Raw genomic sequence first — 15,333 nt, forward strand, 5'->3', positions numbered from 1 at the left:
CACTACCTCTCAATGACATAAAAAACAATGACAGAAATGGAAGCAAGAAATCTATTTGAATTTCAGATCATTCTTCCCTCTAGATAGCACTGCCATTTCCTTAAAATCAACAGTCTAATTAAAGGTATTATCTACTGTCCCTGCTCTGTTGGAAGTCAGTAGTCAGATATCCTTCAGAAAAGATTTTTTTTCTTTCAGTTCATGCCTACAGAGCTATGCATTCTGTTATTTCTACTAAACAGAAAACACAGGTAAACACTGCAGCCTTGTGAAAGTGAGAAATACTTGCAGCAGTGGATCAGCAAGCTAAGAATCTACTTAAAAGCTAAGCTTAAATCCCATTATTTGAGCACAGAATTTTTGAAATCCTGTTTTAAAACCTATACATGTGATCTTAAAATACTGGAAATCTTCCTGCATAGGAATTTAAATATATATAAATAAACAAATTAAAATATCGATAATGTCCATGTAACTACAAGGTTCTCAATTATTTAATCTTTGGTAGCTATATTTTAGCAGCTCTATTTGGCAAGTTCTCTTTACAAGAAAGCTGGGGTAATGAGAATAGCTCATCACCAAATTCACACAATATCAAGCTTCAATCCAAACCAGTACATCTTCCGTTAATAATCATACCTGAAAATCCCCAGAGAAGCTGTTGGGCTAGAATATAATCAAATCCATTTTTAGAAAACATCCTGTGAGTTACACATTAACACACTAAATACAGCAACAGTTATTAATTAGAAAAATACAGTACACATTTTAGGAGAGAAAAAAATCAGATAACAAGATCTGGTTGTCTTTGTACAACAATTCTAAAAATTGCATCCCATCTTCTCAAATAATACAAGGAAGTTTCTATTTCTGCAACTGTATCAGGAATCTCTCTGATGTAATTTCTATAGCTATGTAAATAAAACTTGCAACAGGTAAGGTTTCAAAACCTACCAAAAGCCCCTCTAATACTTTTTATAATAACGCACAACTTCTATGGTACTGCAGTTGTACTTCACAATTATGCAAAATAGAATGAAGAATAACTTAGGAGGAGGTAGAATGAAAAGTAGGACTCTAAAATCTTGTAAAGGATTATCTTCAAGTCCTTAAGCGTTTCTAGAATATTTAGAAGAATTAACCTTGTCATATTAATTTACAAAAATATGTTCTTCTGATCAATAAGAGGAATACTACCAACGAAGAACAAGTCCCTAGAAAAATATCATTCAAAGAAACTGCCAGAGGAAGAAGAGAGACAGAAGCAAGACCTCAAATGCAACCAAAAGACTTCCCAGGAACTAAAAAGAGTAGATAGCCTTGGCTGCAACTCAGAGACCAAGCCTGGAAGTGAAGGAATGTCCAAAAGGAGCTTAGCAAGGGATTGCTTTATGAATACATAGGGTTTTTTCAATTTTAGTCACCTCTGCTTTTTCTGTTTAAGATGTATTATGGCATATAGTCTGTCAAACCTGTATTTTGTTTTCGTTGTTTTGGTCCATTTTTTATTTTATTGTGTAGGACATCTCAAAAGTCAATTTAAGGTATCATCACAAGGAACTGGCATTTTTTAAACCTAATATTTTGTCTTCCATACAATCCTCTATCCATCTAATCTCACTGTGACTGTCTTGATCCCTATATATTTCTGTTCTTTTAAAGTCCCAGAAATTACTACTACAATAAACAGTATTTCTTTATGGTTCTATCCCAGATTAAGAATATTCACTGTTTGGATGCACAATTTAAAGCAATCACTACTTTCAACAATTTATAGTCTGCATTAAAACAAATTACAAACAGTACTGGAAAAAGTAACAGGAAAAAAATACTAAAACAATCATATTCTACTGCAACAATATACATGACACACATCGTATAATATACCCAAAGGCTTTGACAATTCTGCTTTTTAGAACAAAGGTTTTCTCTATTGCAGTTTCAGACTTGCTGTTCTTCATATTTATTGACAGTCTCAGCACTGACTTCACATCTTCTATACAATTTATATTATTTTAAATATTTACACTATGCAATAAGTCACTCCCAATTCTTTCAGTGTTTTCATGGGCGCTTTGCCATACTTTGAAAATTTATCATCTTGTCTCAGAATTATCTTTCTTTTTTCTTATTATTTTTTATAATAAGCAATGATCAAGCCATGGAGAAAGGAGGCTTCCAACTGAACAAGCAGAACAATAAACAGAGAACATATAAAGGATTGAAGGGGAAAGGTCAGAACACAGACTGAAGAAATACACTGTGACTGAACGACTGAAGACCATGATAAAGGGTATTCAGAAAAGCAAATCAAGACAATGATTTATAGTATTCTATGTCTGGTTCTAATATCTTCAGTCTAAAAAAGAATTCTGATTAAATGAGCAAATTAAAAAAAAACCCAGAGATAAGAATCTTTTTCTTAAAGCACATTTTCTAGACATTGAAGAATAGCTTACCATATTCTTGTACTGTTTAAAAATAAGCTGACGAGTGACTTGTTTGCAAATTGTGTTTACATGGAAAGACTTCTGAGACTCAAAACTATGCATTTGATTGGTAAATTTGAAACGAAACCCAAGGGTGGAAAGGTAAATTATAGAAAAATTCCAAACAGAAAAGAAGCAAAATAAATTGTGAAGGCAATTAAACATAGAAGCATCTTATTTACAGATGCAGCAAACTTCTTCACAAAGTTTTTTGACCAAGATTGGAAGGAAGTATTTCAGTAGGTCCACATGGACACAACTACAAGCTATGAATTAAGACTGAGGTAAGACTTGATGAAATTATGTGATCTACAGTATGCTTGAGGCTAGATGCTTAAGCTGGTTTCACCTGGTTTAAAAAAATACACTGATGTGGTCATTGCAATTGTGAGGTAAGAGATTATCTACAATGCCAAAATCATGACATAGCTATTGCATATGCAAAATACAATTCAGACCATCTGGAGTGGCGGAATACTATTTGAACAAAATTACTGAACCTTGAACACATGCCTTACTAAGCAAGTATCTATTCTTTTATTGTAAATTTTCATCCTTCTTCCCTTGCCTTTTTGTCGATTTAATTCTCATTTGTGTCATGCCCACTTCAAACAATATGGGCTATCATACCTTGATGACCAACTTGTTTATGTGAACTCAATTTCAAAAGAGACATTACTTTAAACCTGAGTTGACAACTAGTGTGTTCAACCATTAGAAATTTGTTTCACTATATGGAGAATACGAGACATATTACCTCGGCTTTTGGCAGCTTCTTTTAAAGCAGCTAGAACCTCAGGCTTCAAGTCATCAGAAAGTAACCTTCCTTCCAGGCCAGGAAAGAGTGATCTATCACACCATCAAAAAAAAACCAAAACAAAACAAAACACACTTTAGCAAAGCATCATTTATGTTGCTGCACAGCCATTACCAGCATGGTAATCATCATGGCAAAACAGTTGCATGCAAAGCAATCACTTACATATGCAGAATAGGGCTTTCAGTGGGTGTTTCTTTATAAATGAAATAAATCATACATCTAGAAGCACAGAGTAGTAAGAAACTAATTTTCCAACTACAGTTCTTTTCAAAGCAGGTCTAAGCAAGTTGTTTGGGTTTTTTTATATTAAAACTGGGAATAGAAAATAATTTTCATCTATTTATGTTCTTAAAAACAAAAGTAAAACTGCACCTACTATTCTCTCTTAAAAGATTCTTTTTGAAGGCATACAAAAAATACAACATGTAATTCTAGGACTTCACATCTTACTGTCACCAAAAGTCATCTCATCCTGCGCTTCCCTTCCTTTATATTAGCACTTAAATAGTTTTTCAGGGCTTTGGTCTTCCTAAAATAAAAAATAACTATCCAGTTTAATTCTGACAGCAGGTATGTTAATTATACATAAACCAACACAGAATCCTGTTCTTCCACAGGTGTTAACAGAAATTCTTAAGAGCTTATTTTACCTTTTCAGCAGGCTCCAAATTTGAATGTGCAAAAAGCCAAACTCTTAAATTGAAAGTGGTTTTAAAACACCTAATGTAAGTCAGTTATCATATTTATGACATTCAAATTAAAAATAATTACTGCAAGCAACAATAGAAGCAAATAAAGCATTACTATTTCAAGTTTCTGTATTATCATAGCTAACAAGTAGATTTATGCCTGGTATAACATGTTTTTTTACCGGTTTTATAAGGCTAACCAAACTGAGTCCATTACCAACAGCCATGCTTTCTCCCCAGTGACCTGAAGGTCACTTACTCCAGCTAGCCTGCCCTTTGCTATCCCCTCCTGTACAGTGTCAGTGCAAGCTCTTTTGGCTGATAAAATGTGAACCAAATTGGAACATGATGCAGCTGGGAAATAAGCAAAGAAAAAAAATTAATTGGAGAGGGACTGGAAAGAACATAGGGAGAGCAGATGTAAAAGACAAGCCCGCTTCTTACCATGGTAGTATCTGCTTGATTTCTGAAACCAGTATGTTATTAGTACTAAGCCCTTCACTGAAAGTAAGCATGTTGTGTAAAAAAAAAAACAAAACACACATACAAAAAAACAAAACAAACCAGCTTGAAGCAATCTCAAACTTTAAGTTTAATAAACACTCTTATCATTACCTAATTTAATGTACTTCCTAGTATGCACATTTCTAACCTCCTCCTATTTATAATTGCCAGAAAAATGGTGATTTGAAATGTACCCTGAGGTGTTCCCTTAAAGCCTAGATCACACAATTCTTTATAAAATTATAATGGCCAGCAGCTGTAAAACTTTCCAAAGGAGACATCTGCACACAAACATGTACATATATACAGAAAAATGAATTCTATCTATGCATTATTTCATTACTGTACAGGCTGCTGCTTATCATCCTGTTTGCTTATAAGCAAGTAACAGTCTGAAGCTCTGTTTTAACATTTAAACTAAAAAAAAAACCCCACCAAAACCAAACAAACAGTATTTAAAATATTAAGTATACCTGGGATATTCTTCTGAGGTTATGTAAACTACATCCTGTTCTGACACAGATGAGGAAAAAGAAATAAAATTTCCATTCTGTAATGGCAAAAGCTCCAATCCAATCAGTTCACTGTAGACTCCATCAGAAAGCACAAATTCTAAAAGATGAAGCTTTTCTTCAGCAGGTCCACTGTGCCCACACTTCCTCAGTACTTGCCGTATTACAGCAGGAGTCACTTTTTTCACAGCTTTAGCAGTAGAAATAGTAAGATGCACTGCACTAGCAATGTTTGCTGGTACCTTGGCAATCTGCTTCCCTGAATTCTGGAGGTAGTTGAGAACAGACTGTGTGTACTCCAAACTCTCATCCATTTCAGAAAAGTGCACCTGTTCTACCTTTATCCACTGATTACTCACTGAGTAAATAACTGTATGCTGGAGCAGCTCTTTAAAGAGAGGTACTACAATCGGTTTCCACGGTACCCTGATTTTATTCTCATCTGGCCATAACCTATAAATTCTTTCAGCTGACAATGGAAAATCTGAATTCTTCTCAGTCTCCATTCGCTTGATAGCTTCCAAAATAAGGGTGGTATATGCCTTTGGCACTATATTTACCACAAGAAGATCATTCCACAAAGCTGCTGGATCTCTCCATTGATCCAACTCTCGCCATTTGATGCTCCTCCTATTGTCTGTGAGACCAAAGAAACCACTAACATGAACTGGGAGTCCAGTTTTGCTTTCTTCACCTGGAGGCAAAGGAAGAAAACAAAATGCTCTTCCTGAAAAGTCTGCTACAGCCGCTTTTTCTTCCCCATTAGTTGATAAAGACATAGCTATTCCAATAGCAGGAACAAATTTCAAGTCATCAGCTAAACAGTCCAATTCAGTACACATTCCTCGACCACCTACACAATTACATACTAACCAAGAAGTCTTCTGTGAGTCTTTAACACTCTCATCTTCTACAACTATATTTACATGGTATGTCACACATGTTATGCTATTGCTTGGAACTCCCTTACAATACTGATTTATTGCAGTTCCTAAGATTTTGATAGAATTGGGTCTTTCATGTTTCAAGGCCTTGTTCTCACTAGCAGTTACTCGAAAAATCAGCCTCTCAGTTCCATCAGCTTCCCTAACATGCAATGATACATCCTGAACACTCTTCAAGAAGAGCAACACAGTGTCCGCATCTGCTCTGAAAGATTCAAACAGCTCTAAAACCTTCTGTTTGTCATAAACATTGCTGCTCAGTTGGGAAGGCTGCAGACGAAGTGGGAAACGAAAAAAGGTACCAGGAAAGTTTCCATTCTTAAATGTTTCCTTAGTGCTGCCAAATACACCAATGAAGGGTGCAAACTGGTCTGTAAGTTCATTGATTTCCTTGCTATCTTCTTTTAGATTCCAACACTGGCCTGATTCATGAGATCCAAAAAGGGTTTGATGGGGATCAAGCATTCCAATCTGGTCACCACTGAAAATACTAGGGACATCTGTATACATAAAAAACAACAACTATTAATAATCCTAAAGCAACACATTTTTCAAATACAGGCTTAAGGAACAACTTTGAAAAGGGGGAAAAATACCCCAAATGTTATAAAACAGTAATGAATGAGTATAATACCCAGGGAAGTGGCTGAGTCACCATCTCCACAGTATTTAAAAGACGTGTAGATGTGACACTTAGGGACATGGTTTAATAGTGGACTTGGAAATGCTACGATTATGGTTGGACTCAATGATCTTAAAGGTCTTTTCCAACCTACATGATATGATTCTATGACTCTGATAACTTATAATTCAGTGCTTATAAACAGGGAAGAAACAAGCACACCCCTATTCTGCAATTAAACATATAAATAGTCATTCAACTATTTGAAATCTAACAAACAGTCAGCAACAGAAAGTATAATTTTTTTCAACTCTGTAATTCTATCTTTCCAATATTTTCAGGAAGAAAAAAAATTACTAAAGATGTATTCTATTAAATTCATATTTGCAGATCTTGACTTGCAAACAGTAATCTTGCACACTTAAAAGCATAAATTCCCAGAATTATCAAACTACTGAACATACTAAGCTTTTATTCATGCTCTACTAGATAAAATATTGTGAAAAAACATCCTGTCTTACAAGCTAACTTCACAAGCTAAAGATCTTATTTCAGCAAAAATTTGCTTCTTATTCTGTACTATTATAACTATGTAGACTGTAAGCACTATTTACGCTATATGCTTCTTCTGTACAGCGGTAAAACATTTTGCCAGAATAATAGGTTTCAAGACTGAATACTACCAGCTTGTAAAAGAGTATGCACTACCTCTCTCAAATGTAAATGTAAATACTTCTGCTACAGAATATCCTTTCTACCATGAAATAAAATCACTGCTTAGTATGCAAGGAACCTGCATAAAAGTTTCAGTCTAGTCTAAACTTGCACTTATTTTCTACTTAGATATCTACCCTATATTATAGGCCTCTATAATATAAAAAGCAGTGCATAACTGAAATGACATTGTAAATGAATGTTCATTTCAGTATAAGGGACTAAGTACTGATGTTACTAGAAGAAACAAATCTCCTCCAAAAACCTTCAAAATCCAAATAATACCTTCTAGAGTTTTAGGAAATATGAATGCTTCTTAAGGAAACTTAGCCAGCAATCCAATTTTAAAATGCACTATAGAGAAAATACTAAATGTTTGATGAATATCTAAAATAATTAAACAATTTAAAATGTCAACATTTTCATTTTAAAATATCTACTGAGAGTACCTGTTATATGATAAACTGAATTAAAGCCAATTCCAAATCTTCCAACTTTCAGGGGATCATCTTTCTTCCTGCTTCTTGCTATTTCCTGTATACCATGCCAGTCCTCAGGGGTAAAAATTGCATCATTGTATGCATAAAACGCTGGCCCTATAATAAATAGGCAAGTGTTAAAAAGATGGCAGAAGGAAACATTTTATTGTTTAAAATTTCTAGGAAATGAACTTACAGAACTAAGAAAGTATTTCTTTAAAGTATGCATGTGCAAATTTAATGGGAAAGCTATGATTCAAGCTGACATCAAATTACGCTTGGTGATGAACGGGAGATACAGAGTAGCAGCAAAAGCTAAAGGCAAGGAGATGGATTTACCTCCGTATATGCTACTTAAGAGATTTATATTCTGATGTGGTATCTAGTTCTGGTGTCCACATTTTAAAAGAATGATTCTGAAAAACTGAACATAATGCAGAAAACAGCAAAACGTCTGAAAGAAGTGTCCTGTGGCACAAGGCTTAAACTCAATCTGTTCAGTCTATCAAAAGGATGTTTGAAAGATGTACTAACACGGTCTAATAAAACCTCCACTGGAAGGGAATACATGGCAAGATATAACAATAACCCGTGTCTAGAAGGTGAGACAAATTCAAATTAGAAGACATAATGGAGCTAATTAACAACTGAAAAAAGCTAGAAACAGGATGCAGTGGATCATCCATCACTGTAATCTTCAAATCATGCTGAATGCCTTTTAGGATGATTATGCAAACTAATTTGTTTGATAAATACATAAATGACCTCTATCACACAAAGCTGTATTAGAAGATATAAAAACCTGAAAGTTACAAGAAACTCCATTTGCAATATACAGGCAGCATGGTGCAAAGTTTGGTATGAGAGAGAAAAAGATAGGGAAGAAAACAGAACTGCCTGGAGAACGCTGAAGGGGTCAGGGTCATCTTTACATTAAGAACTGGAGATAGCTCTCAAAATGTAGAGGTTAATACACAGAAAATCTAAAAATTACTGTCTAATACCCCAAGAATTCTTTTTTCCTAGGTCTTACCTATTAAACCTTCTTTATTTGTTCTACTAAAAATCTCTTCCTGTATTTTGGAATATCGAGTGACCCCAGGGTAATAAGCCACAGGATACACAGTCACCCTGGAAGAAGGGACTTAGAATAAAGCAGAACATGAAGGCTTTCTCAAACAGCATTAACTGGAAGCAGTGGGAAAGCTGCTACTGACAATCTACAAGAAAACAGTTTAAGGCCTTCAACTGCCACACTGGCTTTGGAAAAGAACAATATTGGGACATAGACAAAATATGCACCTAATAAGGTGATCACTTCCATACAGCAAGGAGAAAAAAAAAAAAAAAAGAGAGAGGGGGAAAAAAAACCAGCAACCCCCCACACACACAGAACCACATGCATATTGAAGAATAACGGCCAAAATTAATAAAAAATATGTTTACCTTGATACTGCGCCATGTCCTTCGACCACAGAGTTTCTGTTCCATACTGAGTTTCATCATATAAAAACCTAACTTCTGTAGCACCAGCATCTTCTGCATTCTGTATCAGTTCCTGAGGCAGCAAAAAAACAAAAACAAAGTATAATGTAGTAATGTTGCACATGTTCTAGCCATGGCCCTCCAATTTAAGCTGTAGAAAATAATAAGCAATTGTCTCAAGTGTAATTGTTTTCATACTTTCCAACCAAAATTATTTTATCCAGTTTACCTGAAAGAAAACAGACATCATTATAAAAGGAGTATTCAGACAAATACTATAAACATTATTTGAATCTGGAGCTCAAATTCCATACACTAACAGTTACAAAGTTGAGAAATAAGCTACTAAACTGTTACTGCTATATTATTCCGAATTAGAGTTGCTCAAGCCTAAAAACAATGCAAGACAGCACAAAAAAATTATAACAACAGAAATATCAATGTTCACTGCTAAGCCCACACAACAGCTGTAAGACAACAGTGAAGCAACAAGTCATAAAAGGGCAATATACAGCACTCTTCTTTACATCAGCTGAATTCCATTTAAGTTCACATTTCACAGTATGAACCAACCATTCAAAAGCCATGGTGCTCACTTCTCACACCCTTTCAGCAAAGGGCTGCCAAAGGGTTCTGACCAGTAACTCTGTAAATCATGAGCCAACAGATCTCACCTGTTGAATGAAGCCCATGCAATAGAAAGAGGCTTACATTAAGACTGAGTATTTGTTAAATAGTATTAGTAGTGGTGAGAGCTATGGAAAAGTCCAATAACTAAAATGTCAATAAACTAGTTCTGTAAACACTACCATTAATAAAGTATGCCTAGCCAGTCACATTTACATCAACAGCATACGCTGCAGACACATAAGCACGACTATACATCCCTACAGAATTTGAACTTCACACAATGTTCTATTTACACTGAATCAAAGTGTATCAGGGCTCCAAAGATACACACTCACATGTACATATATATAAACACACGTACACACATGTGTGTATGTTTGTGTGGGTGTATCTAAGTTTGGCATAAGGAAGTATCTCAGCTGAATTGAAAAGCTATGTAAATACATCACATCACATGCAGTGTACTCATACAACATAAACTCCATTAAATTATGCATAAAAATAAAAGGCTTGTTAGCAAGATGAATCTTTACTTAAGGAAAACACATCACCTAGCAGCAGATATTTAGGTTGCATTCTAACACACTCTTGACAGTAAAATAAGCTCCTTGCTATTCAATATCTGGTTTCAAAACCCTAATCCACTAGACTTTTCACTTTGTGACAATACGTTCAGTCTATAAGGCATACCACACAAGTAACCAAAACATACTGTTTATATTGCCACTTTACATAATTTTGAAGCACAATGAGATAGCAAGAAATATACCCACAGTTCAGCGTAAGTAATACATTTTTAAAGAATCTCCACAAGTATTTAATTAAAAAAAACCCACGCAATTCTGACCACAGCAATCATCTAAGAAGACGCAGAAAGATAGCCAAAGCCTCTAGAAATATTAAATACTAAGTATGGAAACCACAATGTAGTCAGAGACTTGCATTCATGCTGTGGGACACGGAGCATCTGCTACATTCAGCGGTAATAGCATTGTATTTGAAGAATCCGAACAGTGAAATCAATCAGATCAGCAAAATTCCTGGTAGTAATCCCTCCATAACAGCCTGTTAACTCTAACTTGTAAACTGTTGAAAAGAGAAACATTTCTACTTTTAGATATACCTATCTGATTTCTAAGGACATTAAGGAATAATTACCTTATTTCTTCATGTTGGAATGAAAATTTGGGTCTAAATTGTTAAGAAGGTCTGAACCTTTCATGATTCAAATGCATCTTACAGATTCAACTAGTACTAGGAAACAGTAAAAATGTAAGCACCCATCCTATGCATAGACACTGCTCAGAACGTATCCAGGATGCAGTTTGCCAAAACAATTGAAGATATGCTTATCTTAAGCATTCACACTAAATTAATCAACTTCTAGTTCCACAGTTGCAAAGGAAACCTTCCAAGAGACAGCAGGAACTGTCATCACCTGACACCATCTGTATTTGTGTGGTTTATGTATACAGATAGATATACACATATATCTGTACCAAATGAAATTAGTTAGAACCTAGTACTCCCATATACTAAGGAAATAAATCTCCTAACAGCCATGTGATGAAGCATCCTGGCTGAGAAGTTTAACATCCAACCATGAACTAAACACCCCAGACGCTCTTAAAAAAAAAAAAAAATTCAAAATGACACTTTCAAACATTAGCATAGGAAGCTATGATAAATCAGACAAATCATCTCCTATAGGCACCTGTCTTTCCCCTTGTGGGATTTAACAAATTTGGAATTATTTGTATTTCTTGAGATCATAGAACTGTTTGGGTTGGAAGGGACCTTTAAAGATCACCTAGTCCGACACCCCTGCCATGGACAGGGACATCCTTCATTAGATCAGATCACTCAAAGCTCTATTGAACCTGACTTTGAATATTCCCAATGATGAGGCATCCACAACTTCCTCAGGCAATATGTTCCAGTGTCTCACCATCCTCATCCTAAAATATTTCTTCCTTATGTCCAATCTAAACCTACCCTCTTTCAGCTTAACACCATTGCCCCTTATCCTGTCACCACTACAGGCCTTGGCATAAAGTGTCTCTCCATCTTTCTCATAAGCCCTCTTTGTATGTTGGAAGGCCACAATAATGTCTCACCAGACCCTTCTTCTCCCCAGGCCAAACAACCCCAACTTTCTCAGCTTTTCTTCACAGGGGAGGTGCTCCAGCCATATCTAAAGTAAGGTGAGGTGAACTCCATTCTACCAGTTCACCATCCTATTTACTGAAAAAAATCTTTAGTGCTTAAATCAACGTTGTCATTTTCATTGTTAGGCTTGTACATGTAACATTCAACATTCAAATGTAGAGCACGACAGCGTAACATGCCCTGATGTTGCAAACTTCGCAGTCTCCTGGACCAATGATAAAACACCACAAAGAACACTAACCTCAGTTCAGAAAATCCTGTGACATTCTTTCACTATGAGAACCAATGTCTAGACTAAAAATATTTTTCAGCCCATACAAAACTGATGGGTTCATTATGCTTATCACTCTAGAGCAAGTCTCCCAAAAGCCACTCAAAAGCCATCTTGAAAGTGTTCTTAATCTAATAATGAAACTTCGTGATACTGTCATAGTTCACCAAGGAAAATGTATTTAGCTACCAAGAAACTCCACAGCAAAATCTTGTATTAAGATCCCTAGCTTCTCCTAATCTTACACTAAGATAACACCTTCCCAAAATTTTATATACTACTATGTGGTTTGACCATAGTTTATAGCAGACATGAACCATAAAGTAATAGGCAAAATAAATATTTTTGATAGCTCACTCAAAGTACATCATGAAGTCTCTGATTTATTTATTACTTCTGTGTTTATTTTTATCTATTTATCTTTTATTTATCTATATTTTATAAATTATAATGGTATCTGTGACAAGCAAACTCAGAAACATTAAACACAAGGAATAAAAAAACAAACCAAAACACAATTCCACGACTCACTTTGCCTTGTCCACAGAAATGGCAACATGTATCTCCTCTATTACAATGAATAACTAATGAGATACAACTGCAAGATTTACTGGAAAGTGTTAAACTAATGGTATTATGTCATGCACATTAAATGACTGCTAAAAATACCATTTGTTGTATACCTTAAGAATCTGTCCTCCTTCTGGGTATCTTCTTAAAATATCCTTAAGAAAATCAACAAGTGGTGGAGTTGTTTGTCCAAAACGACCTAATAACAAACAAACAAGAATCTGTGTATTATGCTGCAATGCACTTAATTTCAGATTAAAAAACAAACAAACACACACACACACACACAACCTCATTATACAATTATGGGAGATTTAAATTTTTAAAAAAATTAACTCAAGGCCTGATACTGTACAATCTTGTATTTCCAAAATCAACTGTAATAATACATTATAAATATTTTTATCAAAATAGCAGACATATCTTGTTTCATATCTAGATGGAAAAAAATTTGGGAGCTAAGTCTTGGCACCAGTTATACTCCCAACTACTGGATGTTCAAATGCAGCAACTTCTAAAGGACTACGGCTTTTTAAGTAGCAGGACAGTATTCTAGGGCAAGAGTGTCTCTAACTTTTTTATAGCCAGTGGTGATCCTACTGAAAGCTACGCACAAGCTCAGTACAATTTGGATCTAGCGTCCATCTCCTGTTCTGGCATACCATGGTGCTAGGCCTTGCGCTAGCTTTGGTGGTACCTGGGCTTCTTAGCACAGGAGGGAAAAGAGTCTCAGAAAGGTACTACCAAGCATCATGAATTTCTTCTCTAAGAGAATGAAAGACTCAATACGCTTCAATTCAAACTCCAGTCTGAGGCTAAAGAGCAGCTCACTAAATCAAACCCTCTAAAACATGTGCTCCAAACAAATGTTAGTGATGCAGTCCTCAACTGATGCCCCATCTGTCACTTCCTTTTAAAGTTAATAAAGTAAATAATCTCTCTCTCCCCCCTCTTCTGCATAGATATGTTTATCAAGCACACAGATTCAAATACACACATTATATTTATTATAGAATAAACAATTATATGATAAGGAAACCAACCATGTAATCCTCAGCAATGTGGAAAAAAGGGATAGATAGATCTATTTGCTGGGAGAACATCGTCACAACTTCAAACGTCTTGTCTTTACAAAATTTCTGTATCACTTATTTAAGGTAACTTAATAGCATCAATGAAAAAAAACCCAAGAAATTGCAACTTACAGCTGAAAGAGTGGAAAGTGTTTTCTAACTTCTGTTATTATTTTTACAGTATATAGAAGTATATGGAAGTCAACATGCATTATGCAAACTTCCAAAATAAGGTGAACTGATTAACAGTAGGAAAGCCTGGGTGTTTCTTAAGTTCTCTAAAACCAAGAAACCAATCTTCTCCAAGTCTAAGTTGGGCAGGCAGGCGGAAGTGTTTAAACTACCCATTTCACTATGGGAACCACAAAAACAAGACAAGTAACTTCAAAGTGATAGGACTGAAGATACACATCATTCTAACTCTTTACATCCAAGAGCAGAGCTGCTCCACGTATGTCACAAAAACTACCCTGTCTAGAGATCATGACTTACTGCATCCTATCAAAGGCTGAACTGATATTTCTTGAGTATTAGCACTGGTCATATTTAACACAAAGCTGGTTCCACAAATCTGAAGGAGAAACTTTTTCCACCATAAGGGCAGTCAAGCATTGGAACAGGAGCCCAGAGCCTGTGCAGTCTCCATCTTTGAAGGGTTTCCAAACTTGACAAGATCAACCCTTGAGCAACCTGATCTGACCTCAGAGCTGACCCTGCTTTGAACAGAAAGTTGGAGGAGAGACCCGGTGTCCCTTCCAAGACAAATTATTCTGTGATCATATGAAAAGATTGTACATTATTTGATAGACACCAGTGTTGAGCGAACACAAAGGTGACATGGGTGATGTTCAGAGTACTTCAGCAACCAATGTGCTTGGCACTACTGACCATGCACTTCCTGAGGTTAGAAATTCAGGGCTTTCCTTGATGCATTTGCTATAAGGAAAAAAAATCTCAGAACTGAAGGACTCCAGAATGAACACAAAAGGCTGATACTAAAGCCTTCAGATCTCTTAGATTGACTTACATGAGAGTTGTGGGCCAGAAAAATGCGAGCGCTTCATCTAGACATGGACTGCTTAGAGTGGTACCTCTAAGAAAATCTCAAAAAAAAATATTCCGTTCCTAGGCACCAAAACCAGCAATAGTTTCTCCTTCCCATGAAAGATTTCCTTAGGGCTACTTCATTGTCTTCTCCACATACTTGCATGGCAAAAAAAACCCAAACAAAACAGCTCAGAGAAGAAAAAAAAAAGCTTTTTATGTAGTCTATCACAGCCTACACACAGCAAAAAATTATCAGAGCAAAAAAATCAAGAAGGAGAGAAAGACACTCATTTGATGCCACAGAACTATAAGGTT

At 35.6% G+C, this 15,333-nt stretch overlaps 1 protein-coding gene across 2 annotated transcripts in view; it reads right to left on the reverse strand.

Annotated features, from left to right (window-relative positions):
* Positions 1–15,333, reverse strand: part of SACS (sacsin molecular chaperone) — a 60,102-nt gene that overhangs the window by 14,125 nt on the left and 30,644 nt on the right. For both annotated transcript variants that reach the window (XM_055701359.1, XM_055701360.1), the window contains 5 exons: positions 13,012–13,097; positions 9,220–9,331; positions 7,744–7,890; positions 4,976–6,458; positions 3,247–3,338 (listed from right to left, as the gene is read on the reverse strand). In XM_055701359.1, the coding sequence (XP_055557334.1) occupies positions 3,247–3,338; positions 4,976–6,458; positions 7,744–7,890; positions 9,220–9,331; positions 13,012–13,097 (1,920 nt within the window). The remainder of the gene's footprint in view (positions 1–3,246; positions 3,339–4,975; positions 6,459–7,743; positions 7,891–9,219; positions 9,332–13,011; positions 13,098–15,333) is intronic.

The sequence above is a fragment of the Falco cherrug genome, chromosome 2 (assembly GCF_023634085.1).
Source record: "Falco cherrug isolate bFalChe1 chromosome 2, bFalChe1.pri, whole genome shotgun sequence".
In the NCBI taxonomy this organism is placed as follows: Eukaryota; Metazoa; Chordata; class Aves; order Falconiformes; family Falconidae; genus Falco; species Falco cherrug.